The 27,525-nt window shown below is 57.7% G+C and overlaps 2 protein-coding genes across 4 annotated transcripts in view; both read right to left on the bottom strand.

The window, feature by feature from the left end:
- Positions 1 to 1,352: 1,352 nt before the first annotated feature.
- On the bottom strand, positions 1,353 to 14,412 carry TMEM51 (transmembrane protein 51). Of its 3 annotated transcripts, none has more exons than XM_064525653.1 (3): positions 14,123 to 14,412; positions 3,752 to 4,201; positions 1,353 to 2,623 (listed from the first exon to the last, which is right to left on the bottom strand). In XM_064525653.1, the coding sequence occupies exons 2-3, from the start codon at positions 4,090 to 4,092 to the stop codon at positions 2,212 to 2,214; spliced, it is 753 nt and encodes a 250-aa protein (XP_064381723.1). In that variant the 5' UTR covers positions 4,093 to 4,201; positions 14,123 to 14,412; the 3' UTR covers positions 1,353 to 2,211. The 3 variants fall into 3 exon arrangements, 2 of the variants coding, with proteins under 2 accessions (XP_064381723.1, XP_025951357.1); XM_026095572.2 differs by lacking the exon at positions 14,123 to 14,412 and adding an exon at positions 7,785 to 8,528; XR_010392854.1 differs by lacking the exons at positions 1,353 to 2,623; positions 14,123 to 14,412 and adding an exon at positions 8,595 to 12,379 and having other exon boundaries at positions 4,092 to 4,201.
- Positions 14,413 to 16,414: 2,002 nt separating this feature from the next.
- KAZN (kazrin, periplakin interacting protein) overlaps positions 16,415 to 27,525 on the bottom strand; it is a 164,293-nt gene continuing 153,182 nt past the window's right edge. Inside the window, exons 4-10 of the mRNA XM_064525645.1 lie at positions 26,301 to 26,492; positions 22,550 to 22,686; positions 21,485 to 21,655; positions 20,978 to 21,167; positions 19,941 to 20,071; positions 19,181 to 19,231; positions 16,415 to 18,578 (exon numbers count right to left, since the gene is read on the bottom strand). Coding sequence (XP_064381715.1) covers positions 18,411 to 18,578; positions 19,181 to 19,231; positions 19,941 to 20,071; positions 20,978 to 21,167; positions 21,485 to 21,655; positions 22,550 to 22,686; positions 26,301 to 26,492 — 1,040 coding nt within the window. The 3' untranslated portion in view covers positions 16,415 to 18,410. The remainder of the gene's footprint in view (positions 18,579 to 19,180; positions 19,232 to 19,940; positions 20,072 to 20,977; positions 21,168 to 21,484; positions 21,656 to 22,549; positions 22,687 to 26,300; positions 26,493 to 27,525) is intronic.

Below are 27,525 nucleotides of genomic sequence, written 5' to 3'. Positions count from 1 at the left end.
CTTTCATTAAGTGGCTGAAAAAGTCCGGCTGAAGAAGCTCCGGGAGGTTTCAGCTTGCAGCTGCTCAGACACGAGACCGCACGCCATTGACCCGAAGTTTACGCAGATTTTACAAGACAACCGTCACGGTTGGGGTTTTCACCCTTCCCACATCACTCTATTTTCACATGTTATTTTCCTTTAGGTTGCATTTTGGACACAGCACGCACACGTTTGGGAACCGGGCTTTGTACGCGCCGCGTCTCTCAACGCCAAGTTACACATCTGCTACGCAGCCGTCGGATGTACAGCTCTGATTTAACCGGCCAAAGCCATCAACCAACAGCATGCATGAACAAAACCACCGAGAGACGACTTCATCTTCACGTTCATATGCTTATCACAGAAAACTGTAGGATCTGCTATTTTGAACACAGTCATACCCTAAGAAAGGACAGCCCAGGAATTAAGGAATTAAGATACTTGTTTCCCTCTTAGAGGCACACACACCCAGGAGAAAACTTCTAAGAGTTGCATTCCCTTTCAAGCCCCTACACAAAAGCAACAACAAAAACAGTGGGGGAAAAAACCCTCATTCTGGCCCACCTTTACTATTTTTTCCTTTATTTCATTAAGGAAGTCCCTTATTAAATGCTGTTATGTCACCCATCTGAGATCACGGTGTCTCTTGGGGCACAGCAAAGCAAAATTCCTGTGATTAAAGTAATGGAAACAATGAGATAGAATATACAATAATCAGCAATAACAAGAGAAACTACTCTAAAGCTTTGGACTGGCCTCTCTTCTTTACCTGTGGTTTGGCTGTTTGAACATATCCTGTACATTTTACTGACTGTACCACCGAGTCAACCGCTGCCGAACAGGCTGCCTCTGCAGAAGCCCCCAGCTGCAGATGGCACCAGCTGTACGGACCGTCACTCGCCGAGCCACATAGCAGCAGATCTGCTGTTCCCACCAGCGCTTGGACTCGGTGACCAAAGACAACTCCTTGCGGTGCTGCAAGAGCCAGCACGGCAGGCGGCTCAAAGTCCCACACCTGCCACATCCACACCGGCAAAGTCCCATCCGCACTGACAGGCCAGAGGCAGAGGGCAGACCGGCCCCGTGTAGCAGGCATCTGCCATGGGCTTAGCAGAGACTCTGCTCCACATCCACCCCTTGACATTCACACCACACAAGGGAAAACGCGGCCGGGGTGCTTGTGAATTTGCAGTCCTTACAGCTCTGCTGGGAGCCCAGGAGCTCATGGAGCAGCACCCACCCGAAAGCAAACAACCGACTGACTTTGTCCTGCTCCTGCTTGAAGCCCATGGGAGCAGCGAGCTATGCGCAAGTGCACACGCACGCAAGCACAACGTACAAAATATTTATTTAGAAAAGGTCTGCTTGCACAGCATATTCAACAGTAGTTTAAACCAGAACATCTTGAACGCCTTTTGGCAGAGGTACACTAATATAGTCACCAACCCACTGAATTTATCGGCTTGCCTCAAACAGACTGTACTTTTGTAACGGGGCACAAAACACCAAAGAGAAAACAACAGAGACAAGAAATACGGTGCTCTTCTGAAGGAGCAGAGCTCTGAGGCCAGCATGAGAGCTGCTAGGTGCCGTGCGATTACCTACGTGTCTGCTCAATTTAAGGGGTCGTTTTGTTCACCGATTCCGCTTTTCGCCAACGAGGAGGAAACGCCGCAGGAATTCAGGCTGGCTTGGTGCCACCACCCCAGCTCCGCTGCTGAGCGGAGCAGAGGAAAGAAAGCTGCAGTGCTAATCTGACCATTTCTTTTTTCTTACTCAGAAAGAAAAGACAAAGATATTTCCCTTTTCCGCTTGTAAAATTCTTGTTTAAATACCAGTTTTGTGGCTTAGAAAATTCCTGTCTGGGACAAGGGAGAGAAGAGATGAGAGGATGTGTTAGGCAGTCCATAATTTAAAACAAAACAACATACATATTCAGTACTTCCAGCCTTCATTTACTTCAGAGTAGCAGACTTATTTGCCTTCAATTTTTTCTCCCCCCGCGGTTTTTTAGGAAAGACCATCCCTGGGAAAGCTTGTCCCGTCCATGCGATACGGACATCAACAGCTATCATTTCCTTCTGATATTTCAGTTTTCAGGGAGTGCTAAATGCTTCTGTGCTGAGAGATCAAGCCTCTCTCAGTGTTTTTAATCAGGAAAATCATAGTTTTTTGGGGTTTTTTTGTTTTTTAAGTCATTTGCTGGCTCTCTGGTTCTTTCTCCTGAATCTCCTCATACTTTGGCGGAGGGGTGAGCGGCTCTATCGTTATAGGGCCCGTGCTGTTCCCGTCGGCGAGGTTTAGCCGGATGTCCTTTAGGTGCAGCTTTTCGGACTTGATCCTCCGGACTTTGAGCGGTTTCAGGCGCTTGTTCACGCGCGAGCTCTGCCGGCTGGGCTGCCGCTCCACGCCGGGCTCCGCGCCGGCAGCACCCGGCATCGGCACGTTCTCGTCGAGCCCCGTTAGCGATTCATAGGAGGGCAACGATACGCTGATCCTGTTGCCCCTGTCCAAGTCTCTGGGCTCGGAATAGCCCGAGTTCATAACTTCCTCGTAGCTGGGGACATAGTACTGCGAAGACACCTCTTCGTCCTCTTCTTGGCTGTAAGGGATAACAGTAAAACTATCAGTGTCTCACGCTACTTTGGCTTCGTTGGTGGAGGGGAGGGGAGCAAGAGATTAAACCAAAAGCAGAAAAAAGGGGTAGAAGTATTTGCCCCTCTCCATTACATACCAGTTCATTTCAGTTGGACAGAACGGATTGCAACCAGTCTGCATGTCTCTGGCGTTAGGACGTTAACTTTTATAATCTGCCAGAGCACAAGAGTCTTCTCTGTGGATCCCAGCACAGAAAAAAACTGCTCTGAAGTTATCCGTGCATGCTCTGCAGCTCTCACCTACTGCATTTCCCAAGCAGAAAGCAGCAGGACTGCCTTCTGCTGCCTCGGGTCCCTTTTATTCTCAATAGCCCCTTCTCTCTCGGGACAGAAAATATGCCACGCGCAGCACTGCGGGGACAGCATATAATCTGCCCCACGTACTGCGCAGATTTTCCATGCTGCTAAGACATTTGGGGGATTTTTCCCATGATCTGTGCTTGAGTGGAAGCTGTTTATTTAGATTGTCCCTCTTACGACAGCAGTCTTTGCCCTGCTCAGTGGAGTTCCCCGAGCAAACAGTCCAATCCCGAAGACTTTCAACAGGTCTAAATTCCATTTTCTGCAGCTGCCGGCCTGACTGTGCTCCTGGGGCTGTAGCTGAAAGGTTGCCTGGCACCTCTGCATGCCCCAAGCGAGAGAGCACATCCTTCCTCTTCTGCCCCAGCAGCACATGCCTTCCTCCTCCCTGCTCCGCTGCAGCAGCGATCCCTCTTCCGCGTTAACCATTAACGACATCTCCTAGCACTCACTCTCAGCATACTGTTTGTATACCAACAAAGCAGGGCGCTTACTGCCTCAGCAGTGCTTCCTTGGCCACGGCTCCTTCCAGACCACAGCTTAAACATAAGCAGTGCTTTCTTCTACCTACTGCTCCATAAATGCAGCTGCATGAAGTCCTTCCTGACCTCTAAAACTTGTTTGAACCCTAAACCAGGAGACGTGCTTGTCTTTATTTTAGCATGCACTACTGTTGGCCTTATCTGTTTGCTCCTCACCAATTTGAGGAGGAAAATAGCTCTTGGTTTTATTTTTACAGTGGATCCCACCCCTTTCCCCCGGAAAAGGCTCACCTGTCCTCCTGGTGCGAGGGCTCTGCAGCTGCTTGGTGCTGGATCCTAGTAATATCTTCGCTTTGCCTCTTCTTGTCCCGGATATTCAAACAGATGGAAAGCAGAAGCAGCAGCACTCCGGCCGCGACCAGCACATAGGCCACGGAGAAGGTCTTGCTCTTCAGGATGCCTCCGCCGCCGCGCTCAGGCTTGCTGCTGTTTCCCGCGGGGGCCGGGAGTTTGTCGGCCTGGCTGAAGCCGGGGACGAGGTTCCACACTGCCATGATGATCCCGAGCACCAGCATCCCCAGCCCTATCGCCGTCAGGGCGTAGTGCGAGCCGTTCGCCCGCGACTGGGCCATGGTGCCCGCTGGCTGCACGGGCCGCGGCCGGCTCACAGCATTTCTCCAGGCGCCGGGCGTGCAATCCTCGTGTCACCCGTGTGGTCCCTCCCGAAGCAGACGGCGAGGTCTGGAAGGAGACCGAAAGTGCCGGTTAGCACACGACCGGACGCAAAAGCTACACGAGCTGCAATTTCAGGGAGCAAGATAACATCGTTTTATTCCACTGACGAACTCTGGAAATCTAATTACACCGTCTCTGCAGAGAGTACCCGAGGACACAGCGTGGCAGCCAGCAGCAGGGTCCTTGCTGCCATCCGCGCTAGGAACTGCAAAGCAGCACCCGTCCCGCACGGGTCGGGCTCCCTCTGCGCCACTTTTTTGGCACGCAGCACAGGAGAGCGGGCAGTGCCAGCGACTGCCTCCTTCCTTCGTCCCACCTTTGCATGAAGCTTTCTTCCGCCTAAAACGCAGCTGGACTCACTGCATTTCGATTCCTCTTCCCAAATTACACAGTGTCACAAATTAAGCATCCCATGCAGGGTGGGGATTCGTGCGGTTCCCACCCAGCCCTTCTTGGACGCTCCTGCAGCACTGTGGAAACTAAGGCAAAGGTTTTAGTAAGCTTGGTCCTAAACTTTTTTCCCACTTACTGAAAAACAGCAGAAATGCAGGATCCTATAACAGAGATACATGAAAGCAGATTTTTTTACCCTTTGCTACCTTCCCAGCTGTAGTACCTGCCTACCTTAGAGCCGAGTTGTTAACATTTGCTAAGCACTGAGATTAACTGTCCTTAGAGGCGCAGTCAGCTACCCGACGTGGTGCTAATTGATCTCTTAACAGCAGGTACCGCACCAAAAAAGCTTTACTGCGAACTAACCCGAAACCACCAGGAAAAAAAATCACACGCTGTACTTCGCCTTTTTTCCTCTTGGAGACTGAGCAGGGCTGGCTGCGGAGCTGGCGGGCTGCCACCCCGAGCCTCTCTGCACAAAGAACAGAAAGCAAAACTGCTGCGCTCCAGCCAAACCAACCGTGCAGCTTTTCCTGGCTGCTCCGGCCGCAAAGACTGCCCCGACAGCAAGGCCTCGCTGAAGCGCACAGCTCTCTTCTGGGAAGCGCTATCTTACTTTTGGAGGATACACGCTGGAGGCAGGTCCCCTGGGTGCATCCAAGAGAACAAATCAGGCTCGGCCCTGTCAGAGCATTTCAAGTTCTGAGCAGCACAAACCCACTGTAGATACTCCACCTACACAGCATAAATTGAATTTCTGCATTTTCTCCATTGCAAGCACCAGACGTACTCGGTCTCCTAAAATGAACACAAGACACCGCATCTTCTGGCAGCCCGTCTCCTTGACCTTAACTTCTGAAGTGGCATCTGAGAGCACAAGCCACTGCTGGAAGCGACGCACGCTGCGGCAAAGCCCCCAGATTTCCGCACCTCGCACCCCTGCTGCAGCGTCATTCGCGGTGTCCCGGGCTTGCATGCCTGCCAAGAGCCGCATGCAGCTGCACAAACATGCCAGTGTGTTTTCTTTTCCTCCCAGGCCCTGGCTATTCCACGCTTGTTTGTGTTAGAAGTCGCCCCTCAGATATGATACCACTGCGTGCTTTTTCCATACACGCCCTTGCTCTTTATCGCGGCAGCCCAATTCAGTGGTACTTAGCTTCATGTTTGCTTGTTTGGTTTGAGAGAAAGCCTAGTTCATTGGGTCAAGGGCCAAAACAAAACAGCATTCCCAGAAAAGAGGCACTTGCAGGAAGAGGCGCACACACAAGCCGGGAAAGGAGCAGGAAGGAAGGATTGCTCTGGCGAGCGCCTAAGCTGCAAAGTCGCTGCGAACTCGCTGCGCTCTGCGGGCTTGTAAAATCAAGCCAGGAGCTTGCATCATGCGACCTCCTCCTCCGCTCGCTCTCGGCGGCGGCAGCCCGCGTTCCCAGCCGTGCCAGCCTTGCCCCAGCCTTTTATAAAGGTCCGCCGATGCCTCCAGACGCTATCGGATGCCACTCGCCCTGCCACCGAGGTGCTGCACGCTCCCGCGCTCGCTCTTACCCCTGGGGCTCCTCCGGCCACAAAGCTCCTTCCTCCCACCCAGGGGTCCCAGCCCGGTCCCCACCAGCAGTGACTCCTGCTGCAGACCCGTGCTGTCGGCTCCCTCCCTCATTTCAGGCAAAACGGGAAGAAAGCTGGGCACCTGCCCAGCAAAGCCTTTTATCACACCGTTCCCCAGCGCGCCACGCAGCCGCATGCCTTGATTACAAGTGAGCCTTAATTCACGTGCACCGAACGGGGGGTCCCCTCCCCTGGGGAAACCCAAAAGGCCCCGGTACAGGACACCTTCTCCCATGCGGCACATCTCCCAGTTCATTGCCAAGGGTGAAATCGCAGTATCAAAAGACTTTGGGACCGTGGCGTTGAGTGGTCCGAGACGGAGTCGCGCTGCAGCAGCAGGATCGCCGGTCCTGGGACGGCTCTCCGCAAAGGCAGAAAAGGAAGGTGGTAGGATCCTGTCTCATCTTACTAACAACGCTCCCTCTCCTGCCTGAGCAACTTACTGCCCACTCTCTTCCAAAAATGCACTAAAAGCTTGGAGCATTTTCTTAAGACAAGGACAAGCAAGCGAATATTGTGTCAGCTTCAATAAATTCCAGCCTGGCCTCTCTGGCCTGACCTTTATCACCACCCCTGCTTCTGATTTTGGGGCTTCTGAAACCCAGATGCAATATACTTTTTTGAAATATATATGTGTGTGTATATATGAATGAGCTCCTGTCTTCAAACTATCAGCAAGGTATTTTACAAACATTTTTTACTTGCAAAAGGCTGTTATGGCTTTGAGGAGGAGAAACTATGCAGGACCCGTGGCAGGCACAGACAGCATGCTGGCCAAGTGACATTCACCCACAGCATCAGCACAGACCAATGCCCAGCACAGACTTAAGCACAGTTTCAGCATAGACTTAAGCACAGACTCAGGACAGACACAAGCTCACAGTCTCCTGGAAATGCTCAGCAAAAGTCAGCGATGCAACACAGATCATGGTCATTTATCTCATGAGCGTGGTGGCCTTTTTTTGGAAGGAAAGTTTTCAAAAGTAACCACTCGTTCAGCCTGTTAAATCTCCCCCCAGATTCCCAGCATCTCCAGCTTCCCTTTGGCATCTCCGGCCTGCTGGAAGCCGACAGGACTCAAGCTCCTAAATCATCCGAGTGCTTACAAGCCTTACGCAGATGCCTTGCCGTGTTGCACTGCAGATGCAGCAAATCCAATCAAACCAGAAGACTCGACATACAAGTCTACTTCTCAATTGAATTATCTCTTATTTTGGCTTACGAGAGAGCACTTCTCTCGCTTGTTTAGCAATACCAGGATGCCGTGACGTCAACTGCGAAAGGCAGGATCTGCTGCACTCCCAGCCCCGGGGCCAGCGGGGTGGGTCCGACATCCCTTGGTGCCGCCTGGAAAAGCAGAGGCAGTTTCGAAGGAGAAGGGTGAACAGACAGCAGGGAGAAAGGACCCAGCACACAACGCCGGGGTTCGGGGAACCACAGAACCACCCCACCGAGGCCACAGTCTCCCTGAGGCTGGCTCCTTATCTCCAACGCTGGCATCTCCTGCTGACATCTGCAGAAAGACTATGAGGAACGCGAGAAATATAATGCAGCCCTCCCATAAAAAAACATTAGTAAACTGGTCCTTGCTCACCTTCCTCAGAGCACGTCACGCTCCTCTCCCCAGTTCTGCCCCTTCTGGGCTCTCGGGCACCCGGAGACGTCCCAGCGCCCCTTCCCTCCGGCCGCGCGGCAAGCCATGCGCCCGGGGCTCCCCGCGGCGAGGGCTACCTTTGCTCCCGGCCCGCGCGCAGCCGCCGGCGCCTGCCCGACGCTGTCAATGATTTACGCCAGGAACTCCGAATCACCGACCTCGGCGGCGTGGCCGCGGCTCCCGCCTAGCCCTGCCTCTCTGCCCCCCGCGCGGATCCCGCCCGAAAGCCGCAGCGGATTCAGGCTCATTCTACTCCTCGCTACACATCCACAGTTTGCAAAAACCAAACGCAAGCGCTTCTTGGCGGCAAGGGCACAACCAAGCCTTTGCTCGGTGCTCCGCAGGGCTTCCCCACGGGCGTCTCCCACACGCTCCCGGCAAGTTTCGGGAGGCCAAGGGGATGCACCTTCTTCTGGGATGCTTTTAAAGAGCTAAGCTGGCACGGGAGGACTTAGGGCTCCTCAAATGCAAGATCGTGATGGCTCTGGGCCATTTTTCAGCCCCCAGCACACCTGCACAGGGCCGCTGGGCACGGAGGTCCGGCGAGGCAACGCAGACCGTGCCGGCTCCCCGGCGGGCAGTGCAGCCCTCCGGCAGGGACGATGCTACGAGCAGGCTGCAACGAAAGCGCCGCGGCCCCGGGGCTGCTCCCCCCGCGTCCCGCAGCGGAGCGGAGCACCCCACGGCCGGCCACTGCTGCAACCCAGCGCGGGATTCCCACAAAGGCAGAAACCACGGGACAAGTCTCACCTAGCAGACAGCCGGATTAATTAGGCAGGGCCGCACACGACAGATAAATTAGCCTTCTGGGCTGATCCGTCAGAAAGCACGGCGGAGGTGCCAGGTAATCCTTTTCCCCCACCTTCGGCGATTGCTAAAGACGAGCTCTGCTCTTGCTGCAACAGCGCATCGCCCTCCTCGGGCCTTGCCTAACTCGTGATTCAGCCGACGTGGAGAGGTGCACGGTGCCTCCTTGCACAGCTGACGACGGGGAGCTTGTCCTGCCCGTGCCTTCCTCCGTCCTCCGAGGCAGGGGAGCTAGAGCCGTTGTACAACTCAAAGCCAAGCCACTGCCGGGGTGAGCCCCGCGGCACGACACACTGCCATCGCGTCCCCTCCTCCCAAACGGCCACGCAGCGGCAGCTGCAGCCTTGCAAGCTGGCAGGAAAAACCGAAAGCTATGTTTGGACATACTCCGAGAAGTGTTTAGAGAGACGCTGCAGTTTTTTATAACAACGCTGAAAGGCTAAGCTGGAGTCTGGTTTTGGAAAACCGGGGAAAACAAAGTACTATCAAAAGCTGGCAAGAGCACGGAGCGCCCTGCACTTGCGCTGCCTGTTAGAGCCACAGCTGGCCTCCCTCCGAGCTGCGCCTAGCAGCGGTGCCTGAGCATCTTCCCCGCCTCAGTTTCCTTTAAAAGCCACAGCCGTAAGGTCCTTTGGCTCCTTTCAAACGCAGTCTTCAACGTGGAGGAGAAACATCCCCTCGCCTTGCAGGCTGGTGGCGGTGAGAAGTGCTGCCACCGGCACGCGCCGCGGAAGAGCTCAAGCGCTTCACCAGCGAAGCCCACCTCAACCACGAGTCTCTCCATCCTGCAGTTAGCGTGACTGTTTTAACCAAGAGGGATGTGATTTCCGACTCCAGCAGTATCTCCCCATCAGAAAGGCAATAAAGCTATTACTCCGCGTTCACTACCTGCTTAGCCAACAGGAGGAAAAGCGGAGTCCAGAGGTTTAAGAGCCGGCTGCATCTTCAACCATTGACCCATTAGCAACGTAGGACCCAGGCAGGCGATCGAGTCACCGTGCATTTCCGAAGCCGCATGGATCACGCAAGCCATAGTAACAATATTTGCAGACCCTTAGCTGTAAATATGGGGCAGACAGCCATTAGCTTCAACTTTTCCATCGAGGCACGGCAAATGGCTTTCCAGTCTCTTTTTCTCCCTATAATTTTATTACAACAATCAGAAGAATGCTTTTTGGAAGCCCGTAATGGGCTCTGACAAGGAGTCCTTTCAAATAAAGGCATTTCCATTTATCCATGCTGATAATTCTGCTGCTGCACTTAACAGAGGGCTTTAAATAAATCATGGGGGAAACATGCATCTTGTCAGGCAGGGATAAGGAGAAATTTTCCTTGCGGCACAGGGGCAGTCTGGTCTGCTTTTCAGGGCCCTCCTCACGCGCAGCTCATATGTTTAGCAAACGCACCAAAATGCACTGCCTCGACGAGCAAAACTTTCCAGGCCAGGCTCTAGGAAACCAGGGAGGTGGGAGTTTGGGGTGTTTGTCTCTCTCAAGGCTAGATAAGCGACCTGAATTTCAAGACTACGCCGTGCCGCAAGGCAATCCCCGTGACTTCTAGGAAACTTTGCACTTGGCAGGGGAAAAAAAGACGGAAGATGTACGAATTCAGCCCAGGAGCCAGCCGAACAAGCCTCCCTGTGCTCCCCGGGCAGCGCGGAGCCTTCAAAGGCAAGATCTGGTGCACAGAGGGACTTGAGCAATTTACGGTTCTGCCCTAAAATGAAAGCAAAGCACGTGCGGAGCGAGTCAAGCTGAGGACACTTGCCCTATGTAGCGGCTGGGACAACGACCTTAAGGCTGGGCCCTTGACAGTAAATAACCGGGGTAGGTTTGGGGGTTGGCTTGCTGGTTTTAACCCACAGGTCCCCCCGACAGCTTCTGAGCACGTGGCACAGAAAAGCTTTGGGGAAACCAGATGAGCCTGGGAAAATCCCAGCGCTGCCTCCGCATCTTCTCCTTCTCTTTCTGCCTTTCCCCACCTCCTTCTCCCTCGCTCGCAGGCTGCAGGAGCAAGCCGAGCCTTATCCGCGCGGCGCAGAGGTGCCCTGCCGCAAGGCACCGACCGCGGGGCCGTGCACGGGCGGGCGGGCGCCTCCTCCTCGCCCCGGGATCTGGAGCACGTCCTTCCCCTGCCCTGCGTCACGGGACAGCGAAAATACGTTTCCCCAACGATGCGCTAATAAAACCTGCTGCAACTGAAGCAAACAGCCAGCTCGGCCGTCGCAAGCCCCGCTCGAAAGCTCCTGCCTGTCGCCGCCCCCGCTGCGCTTGCTCCGGGAGCGCTGCCAAAAAGAGGGAAAAATGTTTTCACGGAGGGAGCAGCCGAGCAGGACTGTGCGTTTAACGGCAGGCCGTGTGCACGAGGCGCGGGAGGGACGAGCTCGGACCAAGGCGCGGGAGGGACGAGCTCGGACCGCCGCCGGCCCCGGGCCCGCGGGAGGGCAGGAGCCGCTCCGGGAGAGGCAGGGCAGGGAGACAAGGGGAAGGAAACAAAAGCGGAGAGAGAGCAAACAGGAGCCGGGGGAGCTCCGGGAAGGAGACACGCAGGCGTCTGGGAAACCCCGCGCCACAATGAGCCACTGTTCGGCGGATGAGCAACAGGTAGCTCCATACCCAGGGCGCTTACTCGGGGATCCGGCTGCTGCGCAGATACCTGCAAAAGTCACGCAGTGTATTCGACTCGCTTCCAGGAGAGGCTGGAGAGCAAAATAAAAGCTAGTTTCTGCATTAAGAACAAAACACTGAAAGCAGAAAACGCATTCAGCAGTGTCGCAGTGACAGACAGGCCCTGACTGCACGTACCCGGGCTGCGGAGGACTCAGCCCGGGGAGCCCTCCCTGCTCCAGGACCTTCCCTCCCTGCTCCAGGACCTTCCCACCCAGCGTGTGGACCTCACGGGCCCTCGGCTCCCCGCGGTCTCCACGGCAGGGGAGCTGCAACCGGGACACGCCAGTGCCTCGAGACGCCGAGCGTGCGCAGAGCGTCACCCAGAGCCAGCGATCTCCAGGGCGAGGATGGTCGGACATGCCTGCTTCCCCGGCCGCTTCCCCTCACGAGAATTTTTCCACCCATGTAATTAAGCTCAGAGCTAAAATCAAAGCAGATAAAAAGCTTCCGACTCATTATGGCTTAAGGGCTGGGTTGCCTATCCCCACACCCACTCGTTCCTCGGGCTATTTCCCTTTCTGGCCGCCGCGCAGGGGTGGGAGGTGGAAACACACGCCCTGCGAGCCTGGCAGGACACTCGGCTGCGTCTTCACCAGCACGTAGAGGGGCAAAACGCGGGCGGATCTGGTGCCGAGGGCCCGAGGTCTGCGCTGAGCGGGTGTTAAGGGGCTGACGACAGCCCCCGTGGCCTCAGCGCCCACCGGCACCTGGAGCACGCGAGGATGAGCCAGGACCGTGTCTTCAGGTGCGGCTTCATCCGAAAGGGACCCGCCTTGCACGCGCTGAGATGCACACCAAGCGCAGTAGGATGGCAGCTAGATCAAAAGCACCCCCCTGCTTTTAACTACAACATCAGCACAGCCGCATCCTTCCTGACCCAACAAAATCAGCCTTCCAGTGCAACCTCTAACTTTCGGGACGTGCCTCCACCAACACGCTCCGGTTTCTGCTCACGGGGCCACGTTTCCCAATGAAACGGGCTACAGGGAGCTCAGAGACAGCCGCCCCGACAGACCTCCCGCCTCCGCATCCCGCTAGCCCTGACACGCGAACGGAGAGACCTTCGCAGAGGCTCCGGACGTCCCCTCCGGGCCCGCGGCGCCTTCCGGGCTGGGTGCTATCCCTGCGGTAGATCCCGGTCTCTCGAACCCCAGGGAGTTTCAGCGGGGCGGTTTCACGCTCGGGGCTTTCCAGGGTTTCTCGCGCGCACGAAGCCGCAGCAGCGAACCGGCCCAGTCTGCCCCGTCACCCAGCGCTGGGCGTAGCACGGCTCCCTGCCACGACAGCCCACTTCTCCAGCCAACGTGGGGCAGGCCCGTGCTTTCACTGCATCCGACACGGACAAACACACGGAGCCGGGCTGGAAGGAGAACGCTCTGCAAGGAAAGCTGTCGGCAGCAGCCCGTAAAACCACCCGGCAGCCGGCGATTGCAGCGCTCGCAGCCGGCGAGACGTTGTGAAAGAGGGCAAGGTCTGCCCTGTCCCTGCGCGAGCCCCCACTGGGGCCCCCCGCGGGGCGAAACTGCAGCCCAGCGCCCGCCGCCCGCTTCCGAGCCAAAGGATACGGCGGTTTTTCCCAGGTCCCTCAACACAACGCAAGAATTAATCGCCGCAGAGATAAGGGTTTCCAAAAACAACTGGGATTGTGATGGGCAACGTCCCTGCCCAAACCACAGACGAGGATGGGGTGTGCCAGCCGGTGCACGCCCAGCACAACTACCACGCACTGGGCTGCGATCGCGCTACCGCTGCCGGCACATTGCCGCGGCTGCCAGGAGCTCGTCCCCGCTGCAGCCCGGTTTTATTCCCGTTCCCGGTTTGCGGCCTCAGACGACGAGGCCGGTCCCCGCCGGGGCAGCAAGCGCGGACACCCGGCTCCCCGCTCTCGCCGAGCGATGTCCGGCGCTTCCCAAACACCCACTGCCGCTGTTTGTGTTAATACAAAGCGCTGAAAATCCACCAACTTTCGCTCGGTGAACGAAACCCCGCGGGACCTGCCGGGGACACGGGCCTGCAAAGGTTTCCTCGTCTTTGCTTTCGAAACGGACCTGCGTGCAGGCACGGCACCGCGACCTGGGGCTGGTGGCACAGAAAACCCCGCTGGCTCGTGCGGGGGGGTTTCTCGCCTCCTCCCCTCCTAACGCGAGCGCTGCTGCATTTACTCTTCCCACCGGGGCGGTTTTCCCCCGCGCCGGTCCTTGCAGACATCCCTGCCCGGGGCCTCACGCCGGCGGCCGCCTCGGGACCCCCGCACCAGGCAGGTCTGGCCCCGGCAAGCTGCCCCCGTGCCTGCTGGGCTGGGGCACCGCGGGGCCGGGCCCGACCGGGTCCCGTTCCCCGCCCCGGGGCTGAGCCCGACCCGGCCCGGTTCTCGGCCCCGGGCACCGCAGGGATAAGCCTGACCCCGTCCGGTTCCCTTCCCCGGGGCCGAGCCCGACCCGGCCCGGTTCCCTGCCCCGGAGCTGAGCCCGACTCAGTCCAGTTCCCGGCCCCGGGCACGCCGGGGCTGAGCCCGACCCGGTCTGGTTCCTGACCCCAGGGCTGAGCCCGACCGGGTCCCGCTCCCGGCTCCGAACACGCCGGGGCCGACCCCGACCCGATCCGGTTCCCGGTCCGGTTCCCTGCCCCGGGGTTGAGCCCGACCCGATCCGGCTCCCTGCCCCGGGCACGCCGGCCCCGAGCCCGACCCGGTCCGGTTCGCAGTCCGGTTCCCGGTCCGGTTCCCGGCGCCGTCCCGGCGCCCCCGGCCGGGCTCCCCTTCTCGTCCCGCCCCGCCCCGCCGCGTCCCGGCGCCCCCCGTACCTCCCTGGCGGCGGCGGCTCGGGCGGCTGGGGCTGCCGGGGCGGCTGGGGCTGCCGGGAGGCCCTCCCCGGGGCGGCGCCTGCCCGCACCGCACCGCACCGCACCGCACCGCACCGCACCGCGGCCCCCGGCCCGGCCCCGGGGAGCGCCCGCAGCCCCGGCCCCGGCGGCCGTGCGCGCTGCGGAGGGGCTGGAGGGGCGGCGGGGGGGTTCAGCCTGCGGCTGGGAGTCCTGGCGATTGCACCGGCGCGGCCAGGGCGATGTTGCAGCTTGGATTCGCCCCGTCTGCGGCTCCGGTTTGGTTTTCTGTGTTATAAAAGTTCTCAGCAGACGAGGGGGAACCGGAAAGGCCGGTTTGGTTCCCCTTCGCTAGACGGTCTGCAGGCCCGGCGATGAAGAACCTGGTCGCGAAGGGCCTGCGACAGCGGGGCCGTCACCGGCGTGCCACCGGCGCCCCTTCCCGCGCCGAGCTGCGAGACCGCGACACCCCCTGCCCGGCCTTCACCCACCTCCCCGCAAAGCCCTCCGCCGGCCGGGGCTGTGACAAAACACGGGGAGATCCTCACGTTTTGCCCAGCCCTCCGTGCATATACATTTTCACTGTATTATTCTCTTCTGCATCGATTTATTAGGGAGTGGGAGAGAAACGAGCTCTGTGCGCTGCCATCCCTGCTGCTGCTTCAGCGCAGGAAGAAACCAGCTGATGCGGTCGCGGGGTTATTTATCCCGGCAAAACAGGGCTGTTAAGTGTCAGACCGAAGGTGTTTGTTGGATACCGCTTAATGAATACCGGCTCCTCTGCAGGGTGGCTCAGGCCCATCGTCCTCGAGCGGGTCCCTGACGACTGCGAGCAAAGGCAGGAGATGTGTAAATGAGCTCCTTGTGCGCCCGGTCTCCCGCCGCGTTTCCATTCTGCGAAGCTGGATATGGGCCAAAACCGGCCGTTTTGGGGGCAGCGGGACGAGGGCGAGCCTGGCTTGCCGCGTTACGGGGGGCGAGCGGCCTCCAGCATAACTTTTGCAGCAGCGAACGAGGAGGAGGGGGTATGGCTGGAAACCCCGCGCCATGCTCCGGTCCTGCCTCCTCCTCCTGACCCCAAACCCCGGCGTGCCGGCAGCGCCTGCGCCTGGCTCGCCGCGGCTGCGGGCGCCCATATGCCCGGGTAAACAGAAGCACAATATTTGCGAGGCGAACCATCTGCCGCGGGCGCGGGCGCCCCGGAGCCATCTGCGCCGGCGCGGCGGCTCAGCGCCTCCGTCTCCCGGCCGTGGCGGCTTGGCAGCGGCGATGCGCGCCAGAGCGCGGCGACCCGCCGGCGTTCGTCCTCCCGGCACCGGCTCCCGCTTCGCTTTTGTCCGGCGACGTTATCGGCGCCGAGCAAACAAGCGCCGGAGCCGGGCCGAGGGCAAACGCGCCGCGGGGCGAAGGCGGCTGCTGCCGCGTTTGTTCGCAGGCTGCTGGGGCACCGGCCGCCGGGCACCCCCTGCGCCCCGACCCCCCCCTTCTCCTGCGCCCCGGGGGTGCCGGGTGCCCCCGCCTGTGCCGTCCCCCTCCCCGCGGAGCCCCCAGCAGCGCTGCTCGCTCGGCGCTGGCACGATGGCAGCAGCACCGCGCCGAGCGGGGCATGCCGTGGGGGGCACCGGGGGGCCGTGGGGGCATTGGGGTGCTGTGGGGTGCAGGGGGGCATGCCGTGGGGTGCAGGGGGGCATGCCCCGAGGTGCAGCAGGGCACGCCGTGGGGTGCCGTGCCCAGGGACAACATGACTAAACGCTTTGGAAAGAGGCGAGGTCCCCCGGCGCTAGGCAAACTCGCCGGGCCCGCGCCGCGCTCGGCGTGCAGGCCGTGAACAAATATTTGCGGAGCGGCGCTCGGAGCGCAGCCCTGCAGGAGCCTGCGCCAGCTTATCTGCGCCGCGCTCCGCAGCCGCCCCTTAATGCGAGGTTTAATGCCCGCCTATGGCGTATGATAACTTCGGCCAACACGGCCAGATAGGCGGCTGGCGGCTGATGCAGCGGTTCGGCGCGGCCGCGGCCGTGGCCTCCCACCCTGTTTGCAGGCGCCGATTCGATGACACCACGCTATGCTCTTAGGTATTTCCCCCTCATATTTTTTCCCCCTTCATCTTGAGCGATGCACCTGCAAAGCGGCTTTGCAGCAGACACGACCCTCCTTGCTGCGGCTTCCCCGGCTGCAAGACGAGCGATAAACCCAAAAACCCCCTCCCGTGGCAGCGGCCGACGCCAGCGCGGCGCGGACAGGCCCGCAGCGATGAAAGCACGTGGGATTCGGGCGTACTTTAAAATAAGCTTTATTTAGATTTTTTATAATTTTATATTTGCATCCATGCCTTCAAGGAATCTCCCCCCCAACTCATGTGGGGAAAAGGTTAAATCTAGTGTTACCCATAATTCATATGCTATTTCTCGAAGTTCTCTGTTTAAATAAATCATCCTCTTAGTAATTTTTTTTAGAATTATTTCCTAATTTACAAAAAAGCGGAAATGAAAAAGAAACTACTCAATAACAAGGCGATTGCTCATCTGTCCTGTCGGTTGATATTTTAAATTATAAAAACACAAGGAGAGGGAAGAAAACAAATGTATAAAAATGCTTCTCTGCAGAGAAAGATGCCACAGGGTCAACGCCCCCCCCGCCGCCCGGCTTGCTTTTCGGCAAGCTCCTTGGCAAAGCGGCGCCGGGACGCGAAGCCGCGTCCCCTCCCCTGCGCCCCGTTCACCGGCGGCTCCTCCACATCATCGCGTTAGGAAGGATACAGAGCGTGGCAGCATCGGGGTTTAGTTTGTAATTTAAGACAAAATATCCCTTTTGAACAGGGCGCACTTAGGAGAATTAAGAAAAAAAAAATACACTATTATAGCATTATTAAATAATCTTAATACATTTTTAAGAGCTTAAAATTATATCGTAAGCATTAAAGCATAAGGTACTTATCTCGTAGTAAGCGGAGAGCGGTGCGTGTTAGTGGAGCGGGAAAGCCGCGGGGAAGCTCGGGGCGTTTCCGAGGGAGCCGGGTGGATTTAGAGGCACCAGCTCCATGTGGGAAAAAACATCCCTCCCGCTCGGGCCGACACGGAGCCGGCAGCAAACGAGCAGCCGGGATTGCAGGAGCGTCGGGCGGCCCGGACGCCCCGAGCGGGCGCCAAGCAGCAAAAATGCCCCAAAAAAGAGGGGGGGGGGGAAAAGAGGCGCTGCCGCTGGGCTGCACCGCCGCGGCCCCCGAAGGGTTTCGGGGCCCCGAGCGCTTCCCCGCCGGGGCAAAAACACGCGTTTCCCGCGCGTTACGGGTTCCTCGAGCTCGGGGAAGGACGCAGCTCTCCGGCCGCGTCGGCCCCTCCAGAGCATCCGAGCCCCGGGCCGAGCCGGGCATCCCAAAAATGGGGATGGCGAGGGCCGGCATCGCTCCGGGGCAGCGGCCGAGCGCAACGCTACAGTACAGAGACCCCCTTCCTCCTCCCCGCCCCCTCCCAACCGACGTGGAAAAATAGAAATTCCAAAATTTACGCAATAATTTAGTTAGAATAGCTCTTCTGGACTTTGTGCAAATAAATTAAACAACAAAATGAAAGTTAAAACAATTATTCCAGACTGGCAGGCAGTAGAAAGAGCCCAGGTTGCCTCCTCCGGTCGTGCCCAGGAAGACAGCATGTGGAATGAGATTTTGTCTTTTTTTTTCTCCTTTTCAAGGTCTCTCCGGACAGGCCGAGCCTGCTGTCGCCGCTCCCCCGGTGGGCCGGTGCGCCCCGCGAAGGGGACGCCGCCTCGCCGAGCGCCGGCCCGGGAACGTGCCGCGTTCACAACGCACCGCCGGGCTGGGCTCGGAGAGCAGCGTTTCGGACAAGAGACGTCACAAGCACAAAGTGCACGATATTTCTGTTATTTACAAATACACAGCAGTCCTTCAAGTTTCAAGTTTTGTAAAAAGAAGGAGGAAAACGACAACGAAAAGGTCGAAACTCCAAAACGAACAAATCGAAGCGACAACGGAGGAAAGAGTTACCGGAACAAAACCAAACCAAAAAAAAGGAAAAACAGAAAAAAACGAAAACCCTACGGAAGAGAGAGAGTTACAACACAACCGCATCGCTCCAAAGACGACAGTGAACGTGTCCACACGGGGCTTGGCGCGTAGTATGTACAGGGGCTGGGGGCGGCGGCGCGGAGCAGCAGGCTCCCGCTGCTTTCCGGGCCGGACACATCCATCCGCACACAGACACTGGGCACACACGCGTGCCGGCAGCCGGAGGCGGGCTGCCGGCCGGGCAGGGGGTCACCAGTCCGCGTCTTCCTCTATGTAGTAGTCGGGGGCCGTACCGTCAAAGAGGCCCGGGTCTAGCGATTTCCGCTGCTTCCCTCGGGCGAATACCCTGGAGATGGAGCCGAAGCCCATCTTCTCTTTCTTCTTTTTCCGTTTTTGGTCTTCGAGGTCCTCTAGAGACTGCGGGAGGGGAGACAACAAACCAGAGTGAGGATGGGGAAGGAGGTGGAGGAGGAGGAGATGGAGAAGAAGGAGACAGAGATGGAGATGGAGAAAGAGGAGGAGGAGGAGGAGGAGAAGGAGAGGAAGGAGGAGGAGGAGGAGAAGGAGACGGAGAACGAGGAGGAAAAGGAGCAGGAGATGAAGGAGGAGAAGGAGAAGGAGAAGGAGAAGAAGGAGAAGGAGAAGAAGGGGGAGAAGGGGGAGAAGGAGGAGAAGGGGGAGAAGGGGGAGAAGGGGGAGAAGGGGAAGGAGGGAAAAAGACATGAGTGTCTCCAGCAAATGAGAAGGGACTGTCACGCTCGGGACCCCGCACCCTTTCCCAAAAAGCGCCAAACCCCACAAAAGCCGCTGGGGACTTTGCCACCAAGTTTTCCAGCTGCCCCCCAGGACGACGGGCAGCAGGATAAAACTCAGTTATTCTGTAAAATCCTTAATCTTTGGTGGCATGAGCAGATCGTGGGGATATATGTTCAGAGTGACTCTGAGCTGCCCCTGCAACCCAGTCGCCAGCAAAATGTCACGTAGTAGGAGGGGGATTCAGAAGGGGAGCAGCTTCCTACCTGTACGATTGGGTTGTGCAAGTTCTTCTGTACCGGTCCAGGACTATCCCCCTACCAGCAGAAGGAGACAGATCAAATTGAAACAGCGTAAGCACAGCGCCGGGTCCCACACCCCTAGAGCAAAAAGCATCCCTCAGGTCAGGACGATTTGGCGCAGAACTCGTGCTTTTTGGGGCAAAGTAGCACGAGACATCACTAAGCTGTTGCCAGTTCTTTCGGGGAGGGGAAACGAAGATTCGGGAGAGGGACAACCACGGTAGGGCAAGCTCTGGTAGCTACATAAAATTAAGTCCACCAAGAAAGAAATTCGTGTTTCCGTGGTTTCAGAAACATGGAAAAAAAAGAATCTTTTTTTCTCTGAGTGATTCAGTTTAGATAAAAACAATAAAATCACCTGGATTTTTATCCTAAACTGAACTCACGCAACTTTCCTCCCATCATAACCTCCCACAAAAAGGCCCTTTAGCCATGCTCAGCTCTACGCTCCTGTACACAGCTGTTTCCCGAGACCTGGGGTCTGCTGCTGCCTTGCCCCACGCGTGGCCACAGCCAGGACACGGGGCAGGTCGAAAGCCAGCGTCGAGGCAGGGCAGCGTGCAGGGAGCTTTGGTCCCACCCGAGCACGTTGGGATCTACAGCGAGGGCCCCAAAAGCCAGCAAGAGCCTTTGCCGGGATGAGCCCTGGGACGAGGGAGGCTCGGTGGTGGCCGGCGCAGGTGGGGAGCTTCGGGAGCGACCGCCGGCCTCGGAGGCGCCTTACGTTGCAGAGCGAGTGCGTCCGATGCCGGGGCGAGTTGATGTCGCTCGGCGTCGACGACCTGTCGCCTTCGGCGGCGGATGCGTCGGAGATGATGGAGGGCTGCCGCGAATGGCAGGGGCTCACTCGGACGGCTGAAACGCAAGCACGCACCGGGCGTCAGGGAGCGGACGCGGACACGGGCGCCGTCTCCCCGCGGGGGCCTCCGTGCCGCCCCGGCTTCCCGGTCCTGGCAGCCCCCCCGAGCATGGCCGAGCCCCGCGGGTGAGGGGGAAGCACCCATGTAATGCGAGCCACACTCCGGTCGCCTGGAAAAACTACGGCTGTGGGAGAATCAACCTGTTGATGCTGCTGCATGGAGGAGAAGGAAGGAAGGAGAAGGAAGGAAGGAGGAGAAAGGAAGGAGGAGAAAGGAAGGAGGAAAAAGGAAGGAGGAGAAAGGAAGGAGGAGAAAGGAAGGAGGAGAAAGGAAGGAGGAGAAAGGAAGGAGGAGAAAGGAAGGAGGAGAAAGGAAGGAGGAGAAAGGAAGGAGGAGAAAGGAAGGAGGAGAAAGGAAGGAGGAGAAAGGAAGGAGAAGAAAGGAAGGAGGAGAAAGGAAGGAGGAGAAAGGAAGGAGGAGAAAGGAAGGAGGAGAGGGCAGGAAGGAGGAGAGGGCAGGAAGGAGGAGAGGGCAGGAAGTAGGCAGGAAGGAGAAGGAAGAAAAAAGGGAGGACTTCACCCCACCGCCCCTGCTGTGAGCAATGCGGGTTTCTGGCATCGCCTCTCTTCCCAACAGGTGACAATTCTGGAGGAAGATGTGGGGGCTCCAGAGAAGCCCTCGTTTCCAGCCGGGAAGGAGCCTTTGCTATTCAAAGGGCCATTTCAAAGCTTCACACGGAGGTTGGCCCAGCCCGAGATCCGGCCCTCTGCCTCGAAAACACGCAGGCGCCTAAACCTCCGCCTTCTCCCCCGCCAGCGGCGAGCGCCGGCCCCGGGGACGACCCGCCGGGCAGGGCCGAGGCCGAGGCCGAGGCCGAGGCCGGGGGGCTCGCGGGGCTCACCTTGCCGGTCCGCCGAGTGCTGGGGGTGCGAGTGGTAGAGGGTCTGCTGGCTCTGCCGGATGGCGGCCGTCAGCGGCAGGTCGGCTTGCATCACCCACTCCTGGTTGCCGTTGAGCACCGTCTCGCCCGGCATGGCCAGCGAGTGCCGCTTGGGGACGTCCTTGGTCAGCGTGGCGAGCGACTGCTTGGCCTGCGGAGGGGACAGCGGGGGAGAAGCTCAGCGTCTGGGGCGGCCCGGCTCCCGGCTGGCGCCCGCCGGCGCGTAGGAGCACCCGGAGCAGCGGCAGGTCGTGCTCCCCGCCGGGGACGTCCACTCTCCTCTCCCAGCGGCGTTTCGATCCACGAACCTGCTTTCTGCCAACATGCAATAAGCAGCCTTTCCACGCAGCAAAATTTGCGCGGTTTTTGAGCGCTCGGTCGGTCGGGGAAGAGGAATAAAATAGCATCCAAAACGTTAAAAAACATAACCACCCCTGAAGGAGCAGCGGGGCCGGGGCTGCGGCTCACCATGGCCAGCTCGGCCTCCAGCTCCTTCATGCGGTTGTCCTTGAGGTCCAGCTGGGAGCGGAGGGCGCTGGCGTGGTCCGTGGCCTCCTTGGCTTGCCGGCGCAGCTCCCACTTCTCCCGCTCCAGCAGGTCCTTCTCCTTCGCCAGGGCTTTCACCGCGTCCTCGCTCTCCTGCCGGGACCCCCGCGGTTAGTTAGGCATTCGTGACCCCAACCGCGGTGCCCTGTGCAGCAAGCTGGTCTCCCCGGCCCCCCGTGCAGAGCAACGCAGAGCCCGGGGTCCTCACTTCCCTGCAAAGCCTCTCCCAACCCTCCTTAGGCCTCCGCCACGCTGCGGACGCGACCCTCTCGGGGGCCGTCCTGCTACACCGGCGCTAAACGGCAAATGTCACCTTGACGTGCCGCAAGCAGCCCTAGCGAAAGTGCAAGGCGGCAGAGAGGGGCCCGGCCGGCGGCAGCGGGGAGGAAGAACAAAACCCTCCACGGTTCCTAAAATAACCCCAAAGCTGGATGCTTTGGCACGACGCTTTAAAAAGAGCAAATTTCTCCCCTCGCATGGAAAAGAGCCCAGACTCCTTACAGATGCTGGGTTCCCATGGCTGCTCGTTTCCGTGGATGCCTCTGTACGGGCTGATCAGAAAGAAAACAGTAAACTGGGCCTAAAAGCCACCTGAACTTTTTCTCCTCTAAACAGAGCTCAGATGCTGAAAACATGCACAGAAATGCTATTTCTTATTGCAGCGCTTGCCCTAGACCTTGCGGTTTGGGTGTTCCTTGAACAAGCTCTTAACCATCAAATGCGTCCCTGGGAATCAGCTCTCTCAAGGTTTTGGTGCACAGGAAAAGATGGGGCTTATTCTGGTGATGATCTTTCACCCCAGCTGAGCCGGGGCGTGAAGCCATGCCTCCAAACCAAGCTTGGCGCTGATCCTCAGCCCAATCTCCTGCTTTATTTACTCATTATAGGTGGGGCCGTGGGAATATTTTGCCACTTAGGGCCAGCTTGGCTTTGCGCGAGGGGAGCGAAAGCTCTGGGGCAGGGGTTTTTTTGCCCCCAAAGACTCACTTTCCGGTGCTGCTCGTAGTTGCGGATGAAGTCGCGGAGCTGCTCCTCGCGGCTCTCCAGCGTGGCGTAGAGCTGCTGCATCTGGCTCACCAGGTCCGTCTTCTCGGCCTTGAGGCGCTTGCGGTCGGCCTTCATGGCTGCAGGAGAGAGCGGCGACGCTTTAGTTGATTTGATTTGATTTTTAAGTGGGGAAAGGCTGGGGGTCTCGCACCGCTTCGCCCCCCAAGCAGAGGGAACGGTGCTTTCCCGGCGGCTGCAATCAGGCTGCAATGAGGCTTTTCGGGATTTTTTGGGGCTCCCCCACAGGTTTCCAAAAGCCTTGTGCCAACCTTGCACCCTCCCGGGGAGAAAACACCAATACTGATGGACTCTTCAATCTAAAGGCAGTGAAGGGAAGGGTAGGAGCTGGCGCTCGAGAGGGGAGCCGGCACGGCGCGGGTCACCAGCGCCGAGGGCTTCACCACCAGAAAAACCAGCAATGACCATCTCCCACTTCTAACACACATCTCTTAGTCACTGCAGCCAGGGCAGGAGTGAAGTTAGTTGTTATGCAAACAAACGGTTAGGTGTAGAAGCACAACCCTGCTCCCTTCACTGTAAAATACAATAAAACTTCTATATAAAATGCCCTACCTATGTTTATTGGATTAAGAAGAAATCCACCAATAGCATTTTCAATTCGCACTGTGCTTCCTCCACTTCCCTGTAATTAGCCGCTTAATCTGGTGGCTTAAACTGCACAATAGCGAGACGAGACGCGGCCGGGACGAGGACCGGAGCGAGGAATGCACGACAAAGCGTTAGCGTGGCACGCTTAAGAGGAAATTAATTTCCTCAGAGCAATTAACGCTTGGCTTCCCGCCTCTGTTTTTCCCGTTACAGAGGATTTGTGTGGTGAAGTGGGGCTCTGCTCCTCCCTCCCTCCGGCCGGGGTCACGTCTCTCGCTGCCATCCGGCTCGCGTTCCCATTTCCCGGAGAAAAAGGGAAAGAGGCGGAAAGAGCAGCCGAGACCCAGAGCGCTGCGAGTCGGCCTGCCCTCGCCGCACCCGGGGCAGAAAACCCTGCATTGCACATTAAATCCTCCAGCCCCGTCCCCGGGCAAGGGGCAGAAAACCAGGCATCCTCCGGCAGCCCCCGTCAGCGGGACACGCGGGGGATTTGGACACCGGGGGTCCCTGGGGGTCTGTATTTCGGGCGCCGTGGTGCTCTGCGGATGCATCGCACAGCAGGTGCCCAAGCCCGAGTTTAAGCTGCATTTGCCCCAAATGCCCCCGAATCGCAAGCTGAGCTCCCTGCTGCAACCCCAGCACCGCACGTAAATCCTGCCATTTAGCATCATCCCTCAGAGCGGCTTCGCTGGGCCTCTTCTCCTTGAACCACTAGGAATTTCACCGAAAGGCTTAAAAAAGAAAAAAAGATGCATTACTGCGGGGAAGCAACAGGCTTTGCATCTCTCGCCCCCGAAACGGCAGCAGCTGCAGCGCCGCTGGCCAGCAAAACCGCTCCCTAAAGAGCTTTACCTCGTCTCCCTAGTTTTTTTTTTAGCTGTATATAATATATTTCAGTTATCTCAGGCGGCCTATCCCGAGCTCATTATGATGAACAACTCGGAGAGGGATTTATTCAGGTAGGAATTAATTTACGTGCAAAGATCCCACTGTAACCGTTCATTGCAGGTTACAACGCGTGAGAAGACGACTACGTCAGGGTAAAGGCGATGAAGGAGGAAGCAGGCTTGCGGGGCACATCGGGGCCAGCAGTGCCACGGCTTTTATCCTATTTTATTTTATTTTATTTTTCTAGAGGCTTGGCAAGTCACTACGTAGAGCCTCTAAAAATAACCGCCCTAGACAGTAATTAAGGGAGAGCTGGCTAATGAAGCTGTCCCCCTTTGCGGGGGTGACGGCTACTGAAAGTGCTCATTAGATTAAAACCAGGGGCGATTTGACGGGGGCCGGAGCGGCGGCAGGAAAGCCATTTCCCCTGCCTCCCGCGTGCACTTCCACTCCATAAGGAAAAGGGTTTTGCTGGCAGCGCTCGGGCTTTGCACATTTCCCCATTAACAGCCCCGCCGGGAATCCCACAGACACCGCCAGGGACCCGCCGGCATCCGCGAACCGGCTCCTCCCGAGCACCCGCGCGAAGCCCGGCAGGGCCCGACCACACGCCGCGTGCAGCGAAACGCAAAGCACGAAGGCGGCGGCAGCAATTTGCATCCAAATACCTGTTTTTTTTCTTTTCCCCAGTATTTTTCTTCTGCCTCGTTGCATGGTCACACGGGGCTGCAGAAAGCTGCGGCACAGCCGAGCCCAACGCGCTCTGTGAGAGCCGCAAGGAACACTATCCCCACCCCAAAACCACCCGATTTCCAAGCTCTCGAGCGGCTTGTGACAAATATATACATATTTTTCATTTTCTCAAGGATAACGAGAGGCTCCTGGACAAGTTTAAGCTGCATTTGTAACTCTCTGAAGCCAGAGGCAACAAAAGGCTCCTAATGAATTTAATTAAATAGCTGGTTACCCTATAGCAACAACCCGTTTTAATTAGTGGCAGCATTCAGGGTCCTTCAAGATTCACGGAAAATACTCCATCGCTTGCCAAAAAAACCGCTCAGAGGTATTATTAGAAGAGGAGTCTGTAAAGTCTCGGAAGGTTTCATATTTACTGAGCGGCTCAGGCGGAGCGGCTGCAGCACTGTGCAGTGCTGCACGGCCCTGCGAAGCCCATCCGCGGGGCGTCGCGCCGGGCGGCTGCTCCAAGCGCCGGCAGACGCGGCTGCGAGCAAACCGTCGTGTTGCATTAACGTCCGCTTAATTTCTGCTGTTCCTATATTGCGGCCATGAAATCTGATGTTGTCACCGTGACCGACCCAGAAAATCGGCCAGCCCTGCGCGGGAATTACCCGGCTGTGCTTTACTTTGTAATTAAATAGACGGACGCCCCGTCTCCAAGCGTTGTCCCCAACATCTGTGTGTCGCATCCGACCCTGGGAGACCTCAGCTCCGAGCAGCCAAGCCTGGGGCGGTCCCAGCACCCATGCAACACGTCTCCCTTTTTTATTCCAGCACCCCGTGCTGCCGCGGGGGCAACCTGTTTTGTGCCCAGCAAAACAAACCCCAGTGGCTCCTACGGCAGGCCGATAAAAGTCCAATTAAAAAACCAACATGATGTTCCTTAAATGCTGGTGCCTCTCCAGGCAGCCTCACGTCTCCGAGTGCAACGTCCTCTGCGAGAGCGCGCACGACCTCGCAGCAGCTTCTCAGGCTTTTTCTTTTTTATGCAAACATTCTTAAAATAGTTTTCCTCTTGCATATTTAGCATTTTCCAGATGTAAAAAGCAGTGGCGTGTTACCAGCTCTCGGCAGGGGAAGGAGGGGGCGAGCCGCTTTGCTCCTCTACCTGTCTACAATGTTGCTCCTAAACGCACGTGGATAAAAACAGCGTTATTCCACCCGTATTGCCCCAAATTGGGGGTGCACGGGGGCCGTTTTCAGCTGCTCCCTCAGCTTTATTCTGCATTAGCCACAGAGGAATTAGCTGCAACGCTGCAAACAGGCAGCATAAACAAAAGACACCCTAGACCAGGGCCGGATCCTAGCAATTTCTGGATCCTCAGGGCTGTGCACCACCTATAACCACGCGACCAGGCTCAGCTATCGCAGCCCTTAAACGCAGCCCGAATTGCGCTGTGTGAGCTGAGGGCGGCTAAGGGCGAAGCCCCCCCGCGAGCGCAGCCCCCCCCCTTACCCTGCAGGGCCTCCTTGGCTCGCGCCAGCTCCTGCTCCTTCTGCGCCAGCTGCACCTTGAGCTCGGTGGCCGAGAGGACCTCGGTGGACTTGCCGCCGTGCGTCTCCTCCAGGTCTTTCGCCAGCATTTCCTTCATCTGCCGGAGCAGGTGGACCTCCTCCTGCAGCTGGGCCACCTCCTCTCGCAGCAGCCCTGCAGGGAGAGAGCGCAATGCCAGGACACCCGACCGCGTGCTTAAAAAGTAAAAATAATAAAAAAAATTCCAGAACGCCAAGGACAACCTCCCCGTCGGAATCGCTCTGAAAAATTGGAACGGCCGCCTTTAGATTTGGATAATTACCAGCGCTTTCGGCCTGGCCGGGTTTCTGCTCCAGCTGGGCTGTCGCTGCTAACGCACATCTGGGGGAGGGCACGGGGGCAGCGGGCCTGTGCCCCAGCACTTCTTGGGGGCAAATTTCACCCTCTTATTCGGGGACCTGCTGCCCCAGACCCCGAAGCAGCAGTGGCAAGAGCAGGGACGGCGCAGACCTCGCTTCCCACGGACGCGCCTCTTGGTTAACTCCGTATTAAAGTGCTTTTCTGCTATTTCTGCATTGCACCTACCGCCTTTTCCCCTCACAAGCCTCTTCCTGCAAAATATGTTTTGGCCGCGTAAAACTGCTGTCGTCCACTACGCGAGTCCGGCATCACAATGCAAAATTATCAGCACAAACCTGCAAACCGTTCGACTCTGCTCTTCCGCCTCCCGTTGCACAACCGCCCGCTGTTAAAAGACCTGTAGGACAAGAAGTTGCCCCCACGCATCCACGGCTTTCCCCTGTTGCAACACTCTCCACCTGCCCTCTTGTTGCACCACTTCTGCAAGACAGCTCACATTTTTTAGCTCAGATAAGGTGCTTCTGCCATCAAATAAAAAGTGAAAAACAAGTAAAATTGCTGCAACGCTCAGGGCATGGGAAGCGGCCGCATCCCAAAGTGCTGCGATGCTCAAGGAGCAGGAACCGCTGCATCCTGCACGCGCAGGGCTCAGCACCATCCCCTCCTCTCCATCCCTCACTGCAAGGGCCCCGACTGCACTGGGGGACGATTTCTGTTGCATTAAACCCCGCATATCTCCGGGTCCTGCACTTATCCGGTATCTGGACTTGCTCCAAAGATTCCTACCAATTTCCAGGTTTTGACCCATGCCCTTGGATAGCTACAGAACGAAGCAACTGGTTTATTT

This window comes from Dromaius novaehollandiae, chromosome 24 (assembly GCF_036370855.1).
Source record: "Dromaius novaehollandiae isolate bDroNov1 chromosome 24, bDroNov1.hap1, whole genome shotgun sequence".
Taxonomy (NCBI): domain Eukaryota; kingdom Metazoa; phylum Chordata; class Aves; order Casuariiformes; family Dromaiidae; genus Dromaius; species Dromaius novaehollandiae.
This window is presented reverse-complemented; position numbering and strand designations above follow the sequence as displayed.